At 37.4% G+C, this 21178-nt stretch overlaps 1 protein-coding gene across 1 annotated transcript in view; it reads left to right on the forward strand.

Annotated features, from left to right (window-relative positions):
• LOC116631482 (phosphatidylinositol 3,4,5-trisphosphate 3-phosphatase TPTE2-like) overlaps positions 1-21178 on the forward strand; it is a 141600-nt gene that overhangs the window by 30861 nt on the left and 89561 nt on the right. Inside the window, exons 7-10 of the mRNA XM_032402639.1 lie at positions 326-433; positions 979-1032; positions 1978-2031; positions 3558-3611. Of these exons, the coding sequence (XP_032258530.1) occupies positions 326-433; positions 979-1032; positions 1978-2031; positions 3558-3611 (270 nt within the window). The remainder of the gene's footprint in view (positions 1-325; positions 434-978; positions 1033-1977; positions 2032-3557; positions 3612-21178) is intronic.

The raw sequence follows: 21178 nt of genomic DNA on the forward strand, positions 1-21178 counted from the left end.
TTTTTTTTTTTTTTTTTTTTTTTTTTTTTTTTAAAGATTTTATTCATTTATTTGACAGAGAGAGAGAGACAGCGAGAGAGGGAACACAAGCAGGGGGAGTGGGAAAGGGAGAAGCAGGCTTCCCGCCGAGCCGGGAGCCCGATGTGGGACTCGATCCCGGGACCCCAGAATCATGACCTGAGCCGAAGGCAGTCGCTTAACCAACTGAGCCACCCAGGCGCCCCTCCAAATATATTCTTAAGAGCGTCCGGGACAATACAGTGTCTTTGACTGTTTCTGAATCTTTTCATTGTAGCAGCTGTAGGTAACTTTCTGTCTTTTTTAGATCTAGTTGGGTTAAAAAGTCACAGGTCATAAGAGGAATCCTTCTTCCTCCTAGTGACGACCAGCCAAAACCTTTTGGAGATTTCCAGAATGCCTGTGTATGCAGGAGGTAGCAGTAGACAGGGGACAGAGGAGCCCTCAGCAGAAAGTTGCTAATCAAACCTGGATCTTTCATGTGAGGCTACTGCCCCAAACTCACAGTCACATGGAGGGAGCCCCTGCCTCAGGCCTGCCAGTTACTTGACACTATCTGAGGGCAAGGAAGGCAAGCCTGAGAGGTGAAAGGGGGTGAAGGAGGGACTGGAGAAGCAGGAAATTAGGTGGGAAGAAGGATGTATACCTGCAAGTTGAGGTTGAATTTGAGATCAATTCCACCATAATAGGCTGTTACACACTGGCCAGGTTCAGTAGTAAAGATCGTACTTAATTCTTGAATCATTTGTGTTTTTGCTAGGTCCATGATACTTATTACAAACATATAAATCTTCATTTCTAGGGAAAATGAGATATAGGTTTCAAATAACTGATTCGCCTGTGGATTTTCTAAGTGTCAGTGAGTTTATAAGTTCAAGGGTAGTTATAGCCAATTTGAACCAAAAAAGGTAAGTCTGGAGGTCATGGGATGTCTTACTGTGTCTGTTTTTAATCCTTTAGCGCTGCCCGGAGTGAATTGACAGCAGTATCCTCTGAAGGACTCTCCAGTGCAAAGTGAGCTATGATGAATACATACATAAATATGTATCTGTACACACACATACATTGAAATTTGGGATGTTCGCTCTCAGGAGCACCCATGGGAATAACAGTTCCCTTGATACTGTTTGTAAAGTCTTCTCATGGTAAGCTACTATATATAAAATTCTTTGTCTTTTGAACAGAGGTAGAAAAAAGATGAATGGGTCATAGAAGGAATTCTCTTTTCCCTAGTCTTCACCCTTAATACTAGCAGCCAAACTGATAGGAAACTCAGATTGCCTGTGTCTGTGACTCTTCTGGAGTGGGTCAAGGGAGGAGAAAAACCTTTTTGGAGAAAGGAGAATAATAGTAAATTGTAAACAGTAAATGGTATGAGTGGACAGGATGCAGAGGATGCCTCAGTAGAAAAGAGTGGAGCTAATAGACCCAGATCTGTCTATGTTTTGCCACCATGTGCAACTGGTCCCCCAAGCCTGGACCCACCATCACATTGGATAGAGTCGTTGACTTAGGCTTGTGGTGACTTGATACCATCTGAAGGTTAGGAAAGACATCCATGATTCCTAAAGAGCACAGATGGGTTAGAGGGACTTCAGGAATTTAGGTTAGTCAATAGAAATGTATGTATACTTAAACTGAGGTAAATAAATAAATAAATCCCACCATAAAAGGATGTTGCACACTGGGTCAGATTCAGTAGTAAAGAACTGTATTTAACCTTGAGTCATTAGTTCTTGGGTTTTTTTTTTTTTTTTTTGACAGGTGTAAGGTATTCATTACAAACATATAAAGCCTCATTTCTGGGGGAAATGACATACCAGGTTTCAAATAACTGATTTATGTGTAAATTTTTAAAGAGTCAACTATTTTGCAAGTTAGAGAATAATGTTAACTAATTTGAACCAAAATATTTAGTCTAGAAAATCATGTAGTCTATGTCCCTTTTTAATCCCTTAGTACCGCCTTGAGTGAATTAACAACAGGAACTTCTGATGGAACCACCAAGGAAATGTGAGATATAAACAAAATTATACACATATAAATATATGTACAGAGAGGGAGGGAGGGAGGGAGGGAGAAAGAGAAAGATTGAGATTTTGGAGATTCATTTTCAGGAGCATTCATGACCTTTAATGTCCTGGACACCATTTCTAAATCTTACTGTGGCATATGTAACTTTCTGTCTGGTTTGGGTGGAGTTGGATAAAAGAGGAACAGGTCATAAGAGGGATGCATCTTATTCCTTGTCTGTTTGTCACCCTTAGTTAGTGGCCACCAAAACCCCTAGGAAACTATCATAATGCTCAATGTATGAGACTCTACTACAATGGAACAAGAGAGGAGATAAATCTATTTTGGAACAGGGAGAAGGTTCAGGAGTGAAGAAATGTACACGAATTTGATTCATTGTTTTTTTCCCACAGGACTAAGATTCTCATTATAAGCGTAGAAAGCCTCATTTGTAGGGAAAAATTAAATGCCAGGTTTCAAATGACTGGTTATTTTTTAGGTCAACTAGATTGCAAATTGTAGCATAGTTGTAGCTAATTTTCATCTAAAAACAAGTCTAGAGAGACATGTAAAGTCTTAAAACGTGCATATTTAATCCTTTAGCAATGACCCAAGTCAGGTGAAAAAACTAACTTGTGTTTGACCATTTGAGGAAAGGTGGGATATAAACATACAGAGATAGAGGAAGGGAGATATGGAGATTGTGGAATTCATTCAGGAAAGTATTCATGGCAATAGAGTTTCTTTGGCACTTTATCTAAAGTCTTTGTAAGCTTCAGTATGTAACTTTGTTTCTCTTTTGGATCTATTTGGGGGAAAAAGAACAGATCATAAAAAGAAATAGTCTGTTACCTTTAGTAGCATCCAAAACATTTATGAAACTATCAGATTATCCAAGTATGAGACTCTATGTACTCCCTAAGATTGTGGGCCAAGAGAAAACAGAATTGAATTTGGAGCAAGGAGGAATCAGTGGTGGATAGGGAGCAGAGGAACCCTCAGCAGAAAAAAATGGATCTAGTAGACCCTGGATATGTCTCTCACCTCCCAGAGTGCTGTCACCATGTGAACTTGGTGCCCCAAACCCACCATCACACTGAGGGCAGCCCCTGACTCAGGTTGGCAGTTACCTGACCCTCTCTGAGGTGCAGAAAAGACTTCTATGAGGGGTTAATAGGTGCTGTAGGGACTTAAGAAGACAGAAGATTACAAGGGCAAGCAAGATGAGTATCTACAAACTCAGTTGAATTTGAAATAAATTTAACCACAAAATGGTATTACACTTGGTAATTAAAAGAAGTGTACATAAACCTGATTTATTAATTTTTCCACAGGACTAAGATTTTCATTACAAACAAAGTTCATTTCTAGGGAAAAATTAAATACTAGGCTTCAATGAGCAGATTGAGATGTAATTTTTTCAGGTCAACTACATTATAAACTGTAGAGTAATTGTAGCTAATTTGCATTTAAAAATCAGTGTAGAAAGACATGGAGTCTTACTATGTGCATTTTTAATCCTGTAGCTATGATTCAAATGTGTTGAAAAAAGTAACCTGTGGTACAGCCACCAATGAAAGGTGAGATCTAAATATATAGAGGGAGAGGAAGAGGGATACTAAAGTTTGTGAGATACAATTAGTTATGGAGTCCTTGTCTCCAAAAATTATTTAAATCCTATCCAAGGAAAAGATATCCATGATTGGTGAAGAGTAGAAAGTGGTGGAGGGACTGAGGTTCTAAATAACTAATTGACATATTTTTAAGAGTTCCATCAGTTTATATATTGTAGAGCAAATGTATCTAATTTCAACCAAAAAAAAGTCTTTGAAATCACTTGGTTCCAGGTACATTTTTAATCCTTCACACTGACCTGAATAAAGTAACATCAGAAGTATTTGACTGCTTTAATATATTTCAGCTTTCAATGATGATGCATTAAAGACTACTGATGTCATTTATTTGGGTCAGTGCTATATATACATTGATCTCTCTACATATAGAGAGAGCTGAAGAAAGACAGAGGGACACAGAGGAAGATGGAGGCAGAAGACAGAGAGAGACAAGAGATAAAGAGACTGGGGGTGGGGGGCGGTGGAAGGAGAGACAGAGAAAGGGGAGGGGTGGGAGGAGGGAGATGGGGAGGGAGGTGGGTGGGGGAGAGAAAGCTAGAGAGATTTGCAAAATTCAATCTTGGAAGTACCCATGAGAATACAGAGTTTTCTGGACAATAAGTCTAAAATTCTTTCTAAATATTTAGGTTGTCCAGTGAGCAAAGTCATGTTTATTATATCCTTTAGATTCAAGGAATTTTTTTGTTCAAATAAATTTTCACATTGCTGTTACATGTAGCAAATCTCTAACGACATGTTTTTGCATTTGTTGGTGGTTCAAGTATAATAGAACGACTCTCCAGGTTCCATGATGATGATGAAGAAGACATTGTCTTTCTCAATTCATATGAGTAAGTCAGTTTGAAATTTGGAGAAAGGGGACCATCAGTGGATCTCTTATCTTTGCAAAGGTAGAGCTTGTACTGAGGCAAAGAGAAAAACTGTGGAAAGGTATCAAAATGTTTGAGAGGGAGGGCACACAATAATGACTTGAACTTGCAGATGAGTACCATGCTTGAAAAAAATATTTCCACACTTTCACAAATAAATGTTCTTCTAGTTTAAACATGTGAAAATACTCTTAATAGATAATAATTTTAAAGCAAATTTTTTTCTTAACAGAGGATTGCAGAATGCTACTTAATCCTTAGTTGTGTTCTTTCCCCATTTTTCTTCTGGATATATTCTGGTTCCCAGTTTTGTGGATTTTGTCTATGAGCAAATGGGACTGAGAACAAAAGTGAACACATTTTTCTGATTAAGGGCCTCTTCATGCTCATTGAGATTTTATTAATTTTGACTTGTGTCTGAGTAATCTCGCTGAGAGTACTTCCTATTGCAGTGACCTGAAGGCATTTTTACCGTATATTCATGGCAAGGAAACAATACGTTCTTAAAATCACATGTGTCTGAATTGCAGAAATATTCATGAGATTTTTCTTCTTTTCTCTTTGCCACTTATTTAACCATTCAGCAGCTTGTGCCAATGTTGGAGAGTGAGTAGTGCTGAAGAGGAAATTTACTGGTCACTGTTGGAATTTTTTTGCTGTCTAGAAAAAGATTATATGGAAAATAAAGAGGAGACTAATGAATCCAAACAGTTCTCTGAATTATCCATGAATTAATTTCCATTTTCTATGACTTTTCATCATGGGCCATCAATGAAGACTTCACTTTGCTACTTAATTAAATTATAGGTCTGCATATTAGCTATATATTTTCTGCAATGAGGCTGCCCAGGACTGGAGCAAAATTTGTTTTGTTTTGGTTTTTTTCTTTTTTTTAGTTTTTAATTCCAGTATAGTTAACATACAGTGTTATATTAGTTTCAGGTGTACAATGTAGTGATTCAACAATTCTATACATTACCCGGTACTCATCATGACAAGTGCACCCTTTATCCCCATCACCTATTTTACCCATTCCCCCATCCACCTCCCTTCTGGTAATCATCAGTTTGTTCTCTATAGTTAAGAGTCTGTTTACAGCCTTTGGGGAAAACAGTATGGAGGTTTCTCAAAAAGTTAAAAATAGACCTATCCTATGATCCTGCAATTGCACTACTGGGTATTTACCCAAAGAATACAAAAACACTAATTCAAAGGGATACATGCACCCCTATGTTTATAGCAGCATTATTTACTATAGCCAAATTCTGGAAGCAGCCCAAGTGTCCATGTATTGAAGATGTGGTGTGTGTGTGTGTGTGTGTGTGTGTGTGTGTGTGTGTGTGTGTGTATGCATGCATGCACACAATGGAATATTATTCAGCCATAATAAAAGAATGAAATCTTGCCATTTGAACAACGTGGATGGAGCTAGAGTATAATGCTAAGCAATGTAAGTCAGCCAGAGAAAGACAAATGCCATATGATTTCACTCACATGTGGAATTAAAGAAACAAACGACCAAAGGGGGGAAAAAAAGAGGGGCGAAATTTGAATAGACTGAGCAGGGCAAGCATTTCCTTCTTACCCCCTCCAAACAAAATAAAGTGGGGTTTTGTTGGTTTTGTTTTTTAAATTGCAAACACTTACTAAATAGATACTGGTAGTATTTGCATTAGTCTCTGTGAGAAACACTGGTGTTCCCGGCAAGGGAGTTGAGATTTGGAGTAAGAGCTGAAATTAATGCTTGGCTTTGGCATCTAAGACTTACTTGGCACTTGGCAACTCACTAAATCTCTTTGAACTTTAGATCATTCATCTGTAAACTGGTAATATTTCTATCTACGGTACCTATTTACTGGGTATTGCATAATTAAAAACTAATAATAAAAGTAAAATAATAGGCGTGAAAGTGCTTTCAAAACTAAAGTACCATAAATAAATTTTATGCTAAAAGCCAAAAATAACAGAAGTTCTATTAGGAAAATCAGAAAATACAGACAAGCAATAACTCCACCCATAAGTAGTCATTCTTATTTTCTGATACCTATTATTTTAGGTTCCTTAAACATTTTTTATGGATAAAGTATCATGCTTACATCCTTTTTTTAATTTAGCTTTTAATTTTGATTCCAGTATAGTTAACGTACAGTATTATATTTCAGGTGTACAATATAGTGATTCAACAATTCTATCTATACATTATTCAGTGCTCATCATGATAAGTGTTCTCTTAATGCCGTTCACCTATGTCATTCATTTTCCCACTAACCTCTCTTCTGATAACGCTCTGTTCTCTACAGTTAAGAATCTGGGTTTTTTTGGTTTGTCTCTTTTTTCCCCTTTGTTTGTTTGTTTCTTAAATTCCACATATGAGTGAAATTATACGGTATTTGTCTCTCTGATTTATTTCATTTAGCATTATACTCTGTAGCTCCATCCATGTTGTTGCAAATGGCACGATTTCATTTTTTATGGCTGAATAATATTCCTGTGTGTGTGTGCGCACGCGCACACACATCTTCAGCCATTCATCTATCAATGGACACTAGGGCTACTTCCATATCTTGACTATTATAATTACTGCTATAATTAACGTAGGGGTGCATATATCCTTTCAAATTAGTGTTCCATATTCTTTGGGTAAATACCAAATAGTGTGATTACTAGATCATAGGTGGTTCCTTTTTTAATTTTTTGAGAAACCTCCATACTGTTTTTCACAGTGGCTACACCACTTGCATTCCCACCAATAGCACACAAGGGTTCCTTTTCCTCCACATCCTCGCCAACACTGCTTGCTTCTTGTGTTGTTGATTTTAGCCATTCTGACAGGTGTGAGATGCTATCTCATTGTAGTTTTGATTTGCATTTTCCTGATGGTTAGTGATGTTGAGCATCTTTTCATGTGTCTGTTGGCCATCTGTATGTCTTTTTTGGAGAATGTCTGTTCATGTCTCCTGCCCATTTTTTAAATTGGATTATTTGTTTTTTTGGTGTTCAGTTATAAATTCTTTACATATTTTGGATACTAACCGTTTATCGGATATGTCATTTATAAATATTTTCTCCCATTCCATAGGTTGCCTTTTGGTTTTACTGATTGTTTCCTTTGCTGTGCAGAAGCTTTTTATTTTGATGTAGTTCCAATAGTTTATTTTTACCATGCTTATATTCTTTTTAAAATCGTTTCTCTGCTTGACTTACTTCACTTAGCATAAAAAAATTTATGTGGAACATAAGGAATAGCATGGAGGACATTAGGAGAAGGAACGGAAAAATGAGGGGGGAAATCAGAGGGGGAGACGAACCATGAGAGACTATGGACTCCGGGAAACAAACTGAGGGTTTCAGAGGGGAGCAGGGTGGAGAGATGGGTTAGCCCAGTGATGGGTATTAAGGAGGGCACGTATTGCAATGAGCACTGGGTGTTATACGCAAATAATGAATCATGGAACACTACATCAAAAGCTCATGAAGTACTGTATGGTGACTAACATAATGTAATAAAAAAATGTAAAAAAATTAAAAAGAATAAAATAAATTTGTTTCTTAGTGCTGTATCATGAATATATTTCCAGGTTAATAACATATACTTATGCATTTACAACATTATATATTTTTGAGGAGATTATGCTAAGTGAAATGTCAAGCAGAGAAAGTCAATTATCATATGGTTTCACTTATTTGTGGAACATGAGGAATAGCATGACATTAGCAGAAGGAAGGGAAAAATGAAGGGGAGGAATCAGAGGGGGAGACGAACCATGAGAGACTATGGACTCCGAGAAACAAACCGAGGGTTTTAGAGGGGAGGGGAGTGGGGTGATGGGTTAGCCCGGTGATGGATATTAAGGAGGGCACGTACTGCGTGGAGCACTGGGTGTTATACATAAACAATGAATCATGGATCACTACATCAGAAACTAATGATGTATGGTGACATAACATAATAAAATTAAATTAAATTTAAAAAAATAAAATAAAATTTCAAATTTTTTACTGATGCCTGAGGTCCTGCCAATAGCTGAGTTTATTAATTTTTCAATTTTTAACAGCTATATAATGTCATGGCACAGATGTGCCATAACTTATTTTTTTCATGATTCTAAATTTATTGACTTATTTTTTTAATTTAAATTTTAGTGAACATACAGTGCAATGTTGGTTTCTGGAGTGGAATTCGGTGATTCATCACTTACATGCAAACCCAGTGCTCATCACAACAAGTGCCCTCTTTAATACCCATTACCCATCTAGCCCATTCCCCACCCATCTCCTTCCATCAACCCTCAGTTTGTTCTCTATCATTGAGTCTTTTATGGTTTGTTTCCCTCTCTCCTTTTTTTCTTTTTCCCCTTCCTATATGTTCATCTGTTTTGTTTCTTACATTCCATATATGAGTGAGATCATATGGTATTCATCTTTCTCTGGCTATTTCACTTAGCATAATACACTCTAGTTCCATCCACATCGTTGCAAATGGCAAGATTTCATTTTTTGATGGCTGAGTAGTATTCCATTGTATATATATATACCACATCATCTTTATCCATTCATCAGTCATTGGACATTTGAGCTCTCTCCATATTTTGGCTATTGTTGATAATGCTGCTATAAACATCGGGATGCATGTACCCCTTGGAATCTGTATTTTTTACCCTTTGGGTAAATACCTAGTAGTACAATTGCTGGATCCTAAGGTAGTTCTATTTTTAACTTTTTGAGGAACCTCCATACTGTTTTCCAGAGTGATTGCACCAGTTTGCATTCCCACCAACCATGCAAGAGTGTTCCCTTTTCCCGCATCCTTCCCAACGTCTGTTATTTCCTGAGTTGTTAAGTTTAACCATTGTGACTGGTGTGAGGTGATACCTCACTGTGGTTTTGATGTGCATTTCCCTGATGATGAGTGACGTTGAGCATCTTTTCATGTGTCTGTTAGCCATCTGGATGTCTTCTTTGGAAAAGTGTCTATTCATGTCTTCTGTTTCTTAATTGGATTATTTGTTTTGGGGGTATGTTTGATAAGTACTTTATTAGATTTTGGATACTAACCCTTTATCAGATATGTCATTTGCAAATATCTTCTCCCATTCCATAGGCTGCCTTTTAGTTTTATTGATATAACTTGTTTAAATAGTCAGATATTGCTGGATATTGTTTACAACATTTTACTGTTGCAAAAAATGAATATTTTTAAGACCAAATCTCTGTATGTTATTATTTCCTTATGATAAGTTCTCAGAAGTAGAATTCTGTGTCAACAAAAATGTTTATGAGGCTACTGATATTTTTTATTATACATATACATTTTTTAAAGATTTTATTTATCACTATACAGAAGTTTCTAATCTTTATGCAATAGAATATATCTGTACATGTCTTTATGATTCATGCCTTTAGAGCTTGAAAGCCTCTACCCAAGATTTTAATATATCAAAATTTCTTCTATGTTTTGAATTTATTTTCCACATTTAAAAAGAACATCTTCCCAGAATTTATTCTGTATTAAGGTATGAAGTGTAGGAATCTGTTTTTCTCCTGAGTGACTACTAGTTTTTCAACATCAAAACTGCATCACCCTCCATTGTCTTTGCCTATTTTAATGATCTTTATTGCACTTATCACCTTATAACTTACTATGCTGTTTACTTATTTATTGTATTTATGGTTATCTTTACAATAAAAATACAAGCACCATAAAGGAATAATTTTTTTTTTCTATTTTAACTGCTGTCTTTCCAGTGCCTAAAGCAGTACCATGGACCATAGTAGGCATTCAATGAGTTTGGTTGAATTAATTAACCCATTATTGAAAAATATTTTTCAATGATTTTTAAATCCCTATTATATTACGAATCTTTACCTACTGACTGCTTCCAGAATCTATTTTATTCCATCATTTGGCACACTTTTCACACATTAAGGTATAATTTACAACACACTAAAACATGTTTTTAACTTAAGGTACAATTTATATATAATGAGTTTTATGCATTGTGTGGCAGTTCTGTGAGGTTTGACTAATACATTCATGTAACCACCACCATAGTCATGATAAGAACAATTGTATCATCTCCTTAAAGTTTCTCAATTCCCTTTGTGTTCAGCCCCTTCCACAACCTCAGCCTGTGGCAATCACTGATCTGTTTTCTCTTACAGTTTTACCTTTTACAGAATGTCATTTAATAGATTTGAGTGGAATTATAGCCAATTGAAATTGGCTTCTTACATGTAGAATAATGCATGGGAGATTTATCCATACTAATACATGTATCAGTATTGCATTCCATTTTATTCCTGACTTGTATTCCATTATTTGAATATACCGTATTTTCATATCCATTCACTGATTGCTGGACATTTGGATTATTTCCACTTTTGGCCTATTATGAATAATGTGGCTATGAACATTTGCAAGCAAGTCTTTCTGTGGACATAAGTTTCATTTTATCTTTGGTTAATGCTGAGCAATAGAATTGCTGAATCTTATGGTAAAGAGTATGTTTAATAGAAATAGTTTCCAAAAAGGCTACCATTTCACATGTGTGGGGGTTCTGGTTGCTCTGTATCCTCACTTGTACTTGGTTTGTCCATCCATTTTGTTTAGTTTTTTGAGACAACGAATAGATGAGTGGAGCTATCTCACTGAGACTTAAAATTGCATTTTCATAATGACCAATGATGTTAAGCATTTTTTCTTATGCTTATTTACTATAGATTATTTTGATGAAATGTCTGTCCAAATCTCTTGCCTGTTTTTTATTTTAATTTTTTATTTTTTTAAAGAAAGGATAAGTTAAACTTTATTAATGTGATATATTAATGGAACAAATTCATGTAACTATATGGCAGCATCATTATTAAGCCAAAAATTAGCTTATTTAATAGTTTTAATCAATTTTCCCTCTGGTCTCCAATATCTATTATTTTGTAAGTTCTATTGCTAATATTTTCCAGCATTTGGAGTAAATTATTTAAAATTTTAAATGCTTTTTCTTTTTTAGGTTTTCAGTAATACCTCCCTGAACATGCCCAATCTCATCTTGCCTGTTTTTAAATTTTTTTCCTTATTGCTGAATTTTGAGAGTTCTTGATATATGCTGGATACAAGTTTTTTTATCAGATGAATGTTTTACAAGTATTTTCTTCCAATCTGTAGCTTGTCTTTTCATTCTTTTAATAGTGTCTTTTGCCCAGTGGAAATTTTAAATTTTGAGGAAATCTAATTTGTTCTTTCATGATTGGGGTTTTGGTGTTCTAAGAAATCTTTTCCTAATCCAAAATGACAAATGTTTTCTGTTTTCTTCTAGAAGTTTCATCGTTTTAGGTTTTACATTTAGGTATATGGATCCATCTTGAGTTCATTTTTGTGTATGTTGTGTGATACAGGTGGAAGAGCGTTCTTTTTGCAAATATATGTCCAGTAATTCCACTATGCTTTCTTGTAAGATTCCCTGTTCTCCATAGAATTGCCTTTGCATCTTTGTTGAAAATCAATTGGCCATATACAGAATCTATTTCTGGACTCTATTTTGTTCTACTGTTCTGTGTGTCTGTTCTTTCCTTTATACCACATTGTCTTATTTCGCTTTAGAGTAAGAGTTTAAATCAGGTAGTATCACTCTGCCTTTCCATATAAATTTTAGAATCAGGTTGTCAATATCTACAAAAAATAATGCTGTGGTTCGTTTTATTAAGATTGTGTTGAATCTGTAAATTGGTTTGAGGAGAATTGACATCGATATTGAATCTTCTAATCTATGAACATGATACATTTCTTATTTGGATGATATTTTCTTTCATCATGTTTTATAATTTTCAGCATGCTAATCCTGCACATATTTTGTTAATTTATACCAAAGTATTTCATGGGGTTTGGTGCTAATATAAATGGTACAGTTGCTTACATTTCTATTTTTCAATTGTTCATTGCTCGTCTACAGAAATATAATTGAATTTTGTATATCGGCCTTTATTTGGTAACTTTATTAAATTCACATATTAATTCCATTAGCTTTTACGTAGATTCCTTGGGATTTTCTTGGTAGAACAAGCATATCATCTGCAAATACAGAGAGTGTAATTTCTTCCTTTCTAATCTGTATTTCTGTTACTTCCTTTCCTTGCCTTATTGCACTGACTAAGGCCTCCAATAAAATCTTGACTAAAAGAAAGTGTGAACTGACACCCTAAATTCCTAATCACTGGAGAAAAAATTCAGTCTTTCATCATTAAGATTGCTATTAGCCATAGGTTCTTTTTGTAAATGGCGCTTGTCAGGTTAAGGAAGTTTCTTCTATTTGCTGTTCACTGAAAGTTTTTATTATGAATGGGTGTTAAATTTTGTTTAAAAATATTTTTTACATTGTGAAAATTAATAAAGGGAAATCTCACTAAAATGGACTTGGGAGGCTTGGCAGGGGGAGCTCTCATAACACTTGCTGTCAATTGCAAATCCGACAGAAAGAGACTTTGCAAATCAATACTACTACAGCCCAGCCAATGAGAAATAGTCACAACTCAACCAATGAAAAGCCACTATACTTCAACCTCCCAGTTTACTGTTTTACTTTTACTTGTACTGTTTACAAACTCCCAGTTTACAGTTTATTTTTAGTTTATAACAGCCCCTTCCAACTTCCCCCTTTCCTCTATAAAAGAGTGTTTCTCTCCTTTGTGGTTTTGCCATAGCTTGCTTGTCCTGGATTGCAATTCTCTGCTCTTCCCAAATGAACCAATTTTTGCTGGTAAAATAACTGGCAATTTTATTTTTTTCTTTTTTAAAAATATTTTTTATTTATTTGTACTTGGTGATCAAAAATGGGATCCAGAGAAGACCCTCAACAGCTCTGAGGCTGGTGAGCAAACAGGTGCCCGTACCCACAGAGCCAATTCCTGAATAAACTAATTTTTGCTGGTAAAATAACTGGCAGTTTTATTATTTTTCTTTTTTTTAAATACTTTTTAATCTAAATTCAATTTAATTAACATCTAGTGTATTGTTAGTTTAGAGGTAGAGTTCAGTGATGATTCATCAGTTGCATATAACACCCCAGTGCTCATTACATCAAGTGCCCTCCTTAATGCCCATCACCCAGTTACCCCATCCCCCCACCCCCCTCCCCTTCAACAACCCTCAGTTTGTTTTCTAGAGTTAAGAGTCTCTTATGGTTTGTCTTCCTCTCTGTTTTCATCTATTTTTCCTTCCCTTCCCCTATGTTCATCTGTTTTGTTTCTTAAATTCCACATATGAGTGAAATCATATGATAACTGTCTTTCTCTAACTGACTTATTTCGCTTAACTTGATACCCTCTAGTTCCATCCACATCATTGCAATGGCAAGATTTCATTCTTTCTGATGGCTGAATATTATTCCATTGCATATATATGCCACATCTTCTTTATCCATTCATCTGTTGATGGACATCTGGGCTCTTTCCATAGTTTGGCTATTGTGGATATTGCTGCTATAAACATCGGGGTGCAGGTGCTCCTTCAAATCACTATATTTGTATCCCTTGGATAAATACCTACTAGTGCAATTACTGGGTCATAGGGTAGCTCTATTTTTAACTTTTTGAGGAACCTCCAAACTGTTTTCCAGAGTGGCTGCACCAGCTTGCATTCCCACCAACAGTGTAGGAGGGTTCCCCTTTCTCTACATCCCCGCCAACATCTGTCGTTTCCTGACTTGTTAATTTTAGCCATTCTGCCTGGTGTGAGGTGGTATCTCATTGTGGTTTTGATTTGTATTTCCCTGATGGCAGTTTTATTTTTAAGGTTAACATTACTTGGTGATCAGAAGTGGGATCCAGAGAAGACCCCCAGCAGCTCTGAGGCTGGTGAGCAAACAGGTGCCCGTACCCACAGAGCCAGTTGTGCTCACTGCTTTCTCGCCCACCCTGGGTTTTGAGGGTAAGTTTTCTCCTGGATTTTGAGCTCTACACTTTGTGTTCAAGCTCTTCAGACTTTATTCAGGATCTGTTTTAAGGTCTTGTGTTTTTTGGTTTTTGGGGGGGTTTTTTTATTTGAGAGTACTCATTTGGCCTTTGGTCCAACTCTTTTTCAGAACCAGACCGTTCCTGTTGGAACTGTGCCAGTTTGAACTTTGTTGGCCTTTGGTCTGACCCCCTTTGGGGATTGGACCATTCCATCTGGAACTGTGCCTGTTGGAGCTACACTAGCCTTTAGTCTGACTCCTGTTTGGGATCAGACTGTTCGTACTGAACTGTGCTAGCCTTTCGTCAGACTCCTTTTTGGAACCACATTTTTCCTACTGGAACTTTGCTGGCTTTTCATCTGATTCCTTCTAGAACCATGCTGCTTCTATTGAAACTGCTGTTTAGGAATTTTTCTCATTGCTCTAAAGAAAAACCTCTAAGAAATGGGATCCCAGTCATCAAAATGCTCTGAGGGCTGCCTCCTCCCCCCTCCTCCACCGCTACTGGGACTCTGCTGGTTTTATGTTTTAAAACTATGGTCCCTTCACATGTGGACTGACCTAACCAAAAATAATTTATAGTGGACTGACCTAACCAAAAATAATTTATAACTTCAGTGGCCTTATAAGAAATTTCAATCTCCCTAAACTTGATTTTACTCAAAATTAAGTTATAAAGCCATGGCTCCAAAACAAACAAAAAAACTGAATGGGATACCTCTTTTAAATGGTACCTTGAGGCTTCCAGATGTATTCAGGATTCTGTTTGCCTCTTTGTAAAATACTATTTCTTTGGTTTGTTTTTGTTTTTGTTTTTTAAAAAGAATTTACGTTCAGTTAACCAACATATAGTACATCGTAAGTTTTTGTTGTAGTGTTCAACGATTCATTAGTTGCTTATAATACTATTTCTAAATTAACTGAGCCAAACAAACAACTGAAAGGAGTCAAAATGGCTTCTGAGGCCTTCCCCCACCCACCCCCCTGCTGCAGACACTAGAAGCCACCTTGTGCTCAGGCCCCACCTCTGGGGCCACTTTCCTCTCTTCACTCTACAGAACTTGCCTTTTGCTCCTAATCTATCCCCACTCCTCTCCTGAAACTATTAAAACCTGCCTCTTTAAAGTTAAGTCTTGTGAGTACCTAAATAAGCCTCAAGTTTCCCACATTCCCTGGACTAAGGCCAAATTGAGAACCATAGTTAAAGTTTCTTGAAGTGACTGAAGACCTCCATAAATTTGCTGAAGAATTTAGTATAATTATTCAGACTTACCAGCCTGGTTTCTCAGGTTTATATCAATTAGTCTACATGCTTGTTGGTAAGGGCCAGGCCAAACATTAGATGAAACTAGCTGGTGTGCAGCCACACCCCAACAGACTTTTTTTTTTTAATTATTATATTCAGTTAGCCAGCATATAGTACATAAGTTTTTGATGTAGTGTTCGATGATTCATTAGTTGCCTCTAACACCCAGTGCTCATCACAACACATGCCCTCCTTGATACCCAACACCCGATTACCCCATCCTCCCATGCCCCTCCCTTCTGTAACCCTCAGTTTGTTTCCTGGAGTCTAGAGTCTCTCATGGTCTGTCTTCCTCTCTGATTTCTTCCCATTCAGTTTTCCCTCCCTTCCCCTGTGGTCCTCCACACTATTCCTTATCTTCCACATATGAGTGAAACCATATGATAATTGTCTTTCTCTGCTTGACTTATTTCACTTAGCATAATCCCCTCTAGTTCCATCCAGGTCAATGCAAATGGTGGGTATTCATCCTTTCTGATGGCTGAGTAATATTCCTTTGTATATATGGACCACATCATCTTTATCCATTCATCTGTTGAAGGACATCTCGGCTCCTTCCACAGTTTAGCTATTGTGGACATTGCTGCTATGAATGTTGGGGTGAATGTGCCCCTTCTTTTCACTACATCTGTAAAGAACTTATCAAACTCAATACCCCAAAAAAAATAATCCAGTCAAGAAATGGGCAGAAAACATGAACAGACACTTCTCCAAAGACATACAAATGGCTAACAGACACATGAAAAAATTTTCAACATCACTAACCATCAGGGAAATACAAATCAAAACGATAGTGAGATACCACCTTACACGAGTTAGAATGGCAAAAATTAACAAGACAGGAAACAACAAGTGTTGGCGAGGATGTGGAGAAAGGGGAAACCTCTTACACTGTTGGTGGGAATGCAAGCTGGTACAGCCACTCTGAAAAACAGTATGGAGGTTCCTCAAGACGTTAAAAATAGAGCTACTCTATGACCCAGCATTGTACTACTAGGTATTTATCCCAACAGACTCTTAGTCTAGGATCGGTGATGGTCTAGTGAGGCCAAAGAAAAGACCCAGAGACAATGATTGAAACAAAGGTTTATTGGGGGAACTTAAGTACAGGGAGTTCAGCAGTAGCCAACTGGACAAAGCCTCCACTACTAGGAGCTATGTACAGCAAGTTTTTATATCCTAGCAACTTACTCTACCAACTCTCAGTGGCCCTTCCCCTCCTTGCATGGCCAGCATTTCCAAGGAGATCAAGGCCTGCCACCTGGACACCCTTCATTAGAAGGGAGATGCCCCAGAACCACTGACCTTGAACACTCAACAGTATGTTTTTCTGCATATTCTGCTTGATGGGAATATAGAGGGAGGACAGGATCTCTACATTCTCAAGAAGTGATTAACAGGGGCATATGGAGTATGCTTGTATGAACTAGCTATCCAGCATGTACCATACACTCCATCCCAACACACCGTGAATGGCCTGTACATTCTTTACATGCCTCTCTTCCATGATGTTCCTGGAGCTAGGTGTGCCGAGGTACACTGCAACCAAATCCCACAGCAACAGTATAAGCCACAACATTCAAATGATAGGAGAACACAAATAACTAAGAAACTACAAAACATTCTCCCAGGAAGAAAGCACTAGCAGGGTCAGTAGCCAGGGAATCAGTAGCTTTAACGTGTGTGTTTAAACTAACCATGACTTGGGAAATGTGGGAATAGTCAGGTACATACATGCAGCAATCTGTCTTGATGACAGCACATGTCAGGAGCCATTCTATTTTGCAGAACTGCTTGTCTCAATTGGAAACTCTCTCCAGTAAGGAGGATGATTGCCTTATGGGTGGAATTAAAGGTGGTAGTCATGTGTTTGGCTAAAGCCTATACCTGCCATTCTGTGTCAGTGGTGGGCCACAGAAGGGGAGAGAATGGACAGGGGTTAGAACAACCAAAATGTTCTGCTGTTTCTATGTCAGGCCCTGACCACCTCCCAATTGGTAGGCTTCTCCTATAAATGGGTGAGCATATGGCCTGGCAGGTAGGGGTACCCCCAGGTTCAGCACCTAGTTTAGTTATAGGGTAAGTAGGGCCAGCCATGGGTACCACATGCCCAAAGCCATCCCCACAGAGAGGGGAAGACACCCACAGGAATGGATGCTTATTGTTTCCATAGCCAGGTACTAGCACTGATGAGTGCAGGGTAATTGCATTGTTGTGTGGGTATCTATCCTACATTATGACCTGTAGCATTTGTGGTCCTGTTGTGCCCCTCTATGCTCAATGGGGCCACTCCCATAATTTGTACCTGGGTTGCATTTAATCATCCCAAGCCATCCCAAATGGTATGTTCTATTGGCAGAGTCTTATTTATCTTTTCCCATATCAATTGGAAAATTTTGCTCTTTGTGTCTTCCTGGGCAGGGAGCCTGGATACCTAGTGAATATGGGTCAGTCCAGGTAGGGGCCTGAAGGTGTTACACCAAGTATATAAGCATTCCCAAGTGCTGAGGTTGGCAGCTTAGATTTGTCAGAGGAGGCCCATGGTTGCTCCTAGGGGAAGTTCACTACACACCCAACAGCTGGTCTTGTTCTATAGAGAAGTTGTGGTCAGGGCCCATTTGGTAAATAGGTTTCCTATGCAGAATCTAAGGGCAAAAAGTAAGATGCTGAGTGAGCACTAGAAAAGGCAAGTCACAATCATCTAATAGAATGCAGGAGGTGGTGGTGTTCTGAGATAACCCCACCCCTGGCTGCAGTTTAGCTCCAGATTGACAGTACCAAATCATTTTCTCCTCTTCTGCTACATGGCGGGGCAAATCTGAAAAGGATAGTGGGGTTATAACAATGCTCCATAGGGCAATTATGATAGTGTCCCTTTTTGTGAGAGGCCTAGGGTTATGTATCTTCATTCTTTTCGGTGGAGTGGTGATGGTTAGGGCATGTTCTATCCCTGTCCTACACGGCTGAAAACCCAAAACACTGTGCACTTGTTTGCCATTTCCAGGGCTACTTAATTACATGTTCTCCTATAGATAGATCTTGTGGCAAGGGCAGTAAAAGGTTACCTTGTGTCCCTACCTGCAGCAAAAAGCATCCTTCCTGCCTGCTGTCTACTTGTATTCTAAGGGTGACATCAGGGGTCCTTGAGTGAATAGAGTATCGACACAATTGGAATATATATATTTAATATCCATATAACTGTTGACAGGTGATGTGTCCAAAAGGCCAGTGAATGGGTTTCTTGTCGAAATTGTTTCAACAGTCCACTCACGCATTCTATCAAACGAGCTGCACTGGGATCATATGGTAGATGGAAATGCCAATGGATGTCTTGAGCTTTGGCCTACCAATAACTGCTGCAGGAACTTTTTTTTTAATTCCAGTATAATTAACATACAGTGTTTATTAGTTTCAGGTGTGCAATACAGTGATTCAACAATTTTATACATTACTCAGTGCTCATTATGATAAATATACTCTTTAATCCCCTTCACCTATTTTACCCATCCCCACCTACTTCTCCTGTGGTAACCATCAGTTTAAGTGTGTGGTTTTTTTGTCTCTTTATTTCTTTGTCCATTTGTTTTGCTTCTTAAATTCCACATATGAGTGAATGTATATAGTAGATCCATCCATGTTGTTGCAAATGGTAAAATTTCATTTCTATGGCTGAATAATATTCCATTATATATTTATGTATATATAGGCTGGTTTCATAATTTGGCTATTGCAAATAATGCTGTAATAAACATAGTGGTGTGTATATCCTTCAAATTCATGTTTTCCTGTTTTGGGGGCAAATACCCTACTGTGGAATTACTGGTTCATATGGTAATTCTATTTTTAATTTTTGAAGAACTTCCATCTGTTTTCCACAGTTACTGCACCAGTTGGTATTGCCACCTACAGTGCTTCAGGGTTCCTTTTTCTCCCCATCCTCACCAACACCTGTCATTTCTTGTATTGTTGATTTTGGCAATTCTGACAGATGTGAGGAGATATCTCATTGTAGATTTGATTTGCATTTCCCTAATAATGAGTGATGTTGAGGATCTTTTCATGTGTCTGTTGGCCATCTGTATGTCTTTTTTTTTAGAGAAATGTCTGTTCATCTGCTCATTTTTAAATTGGATCATTTGGGGTTTTTAGTGTTGAGTTGTATAAGTTCTTTACATATTTTGGATAACCCTTTATCAGATATGTCATTTGCAAATATCCTCTCACATTCAGTAGGTTGTATTTTGATTTGGTTGATTGTTTCCTTCATTGTGCAAAAGCTTTTTTATTTTGATGCAGTCCCGATAATTTAATTTTGCTTTTGTTTCCCTCACCTTAGAAGATATATCTAGAAAAATGTAGCTATATTTGATGGCAAAGAAATTATTGCCTATGTTTTCTTCTACAAATTTTATGATTGAGGTCTCACATTTACATCTTTAATCTTTTGTGAGTTTATTTGTGTGTATGGTGTAAGAAAGTGGCCCAGTTTCACTCCTTTGCGTGTAGCTGTCCAGTTTTCCCAACACCATTTTTTAAAGAGACCATCTTTTCCCCATTATATATTCTGGCCTCCTTTGCTGTAGATTAATTAACCACAAAAGCCTGCATTTATTTCTGGGCTCTCTATTCTGTTCCATTTGTCTTTGTGTCTGTTTTTGTGCCAGTACTATACTGTTGTGATTACTATAACTTTGTAGTATATCTTGAAATCTGGAAGGCGCCTGGGTGGCTCAGTCATTAAGCGGCTGCCTTCAGCTCAGGTCATGATCCCAGGGTCCTGGGATCGAGCCCCACATCGGGCTCCCTGCTCAGCGGGAAGCCTGCTTCTCCCTCTCCCACTCCCCCTGCTTGTGTTCCCTCTCTCGCTGTGTGTTTCTCTCTCAAATAAATAAATAAATAAAATCTTAAGAAAAAAAAAAAAGAAATCTGGGATTGTAATACTTCCAGCTTTGCTGTTCTTTGTCACGACTGCTTAGGCTATTTGAGTTCTCTTGCGGTTCTGTACAAATGTTTAGGATTCTTTGTTCTAGTTCTGTGAAAAATGCTTTTGGTATATTGATAGGGATTGCATTAAATGTGTAGATTGCTTTGGGTAGTATGGTTATTTTAATAATATTTGTCTTCCCAATCCATAAGCGTGGAATATCTTCCCATTTGTTTGTGTCATTTTCAACTATCTTCATTAGTGTTTTATAGTTTTCAGAGTACATTTCTTCGATCTCCTTGGTTAAGTTTATTCCCAGGTATTTTACTCCTTTTCATGCAGTTGTAAATGGGATTATTTTCTTAATTTTACTACTACTTTATTAGTGTATAGAGGTGCAACAGATTTCTGTATGTTAATTTGGTATTCTGGCACTTTACTGACTTCATTTATCAGTTCTAGGAATTTTT

Source organism: Phoca vitulina, unplaced genomic scaffold (genome assembly GCF_004348235.1).
Source record: "Phoca vitulina isolate PV1807 unplaced genomic scaffold, GSC_HSeal_1.0 scaffold5, whole genome shotgun sequence".
Classification (NCBI taxonomy): Eukaryota; Metazoa; Chordata; class Mammalia; order Carnivora; family Phocidae; genus Phoca; species Phoca vitulina.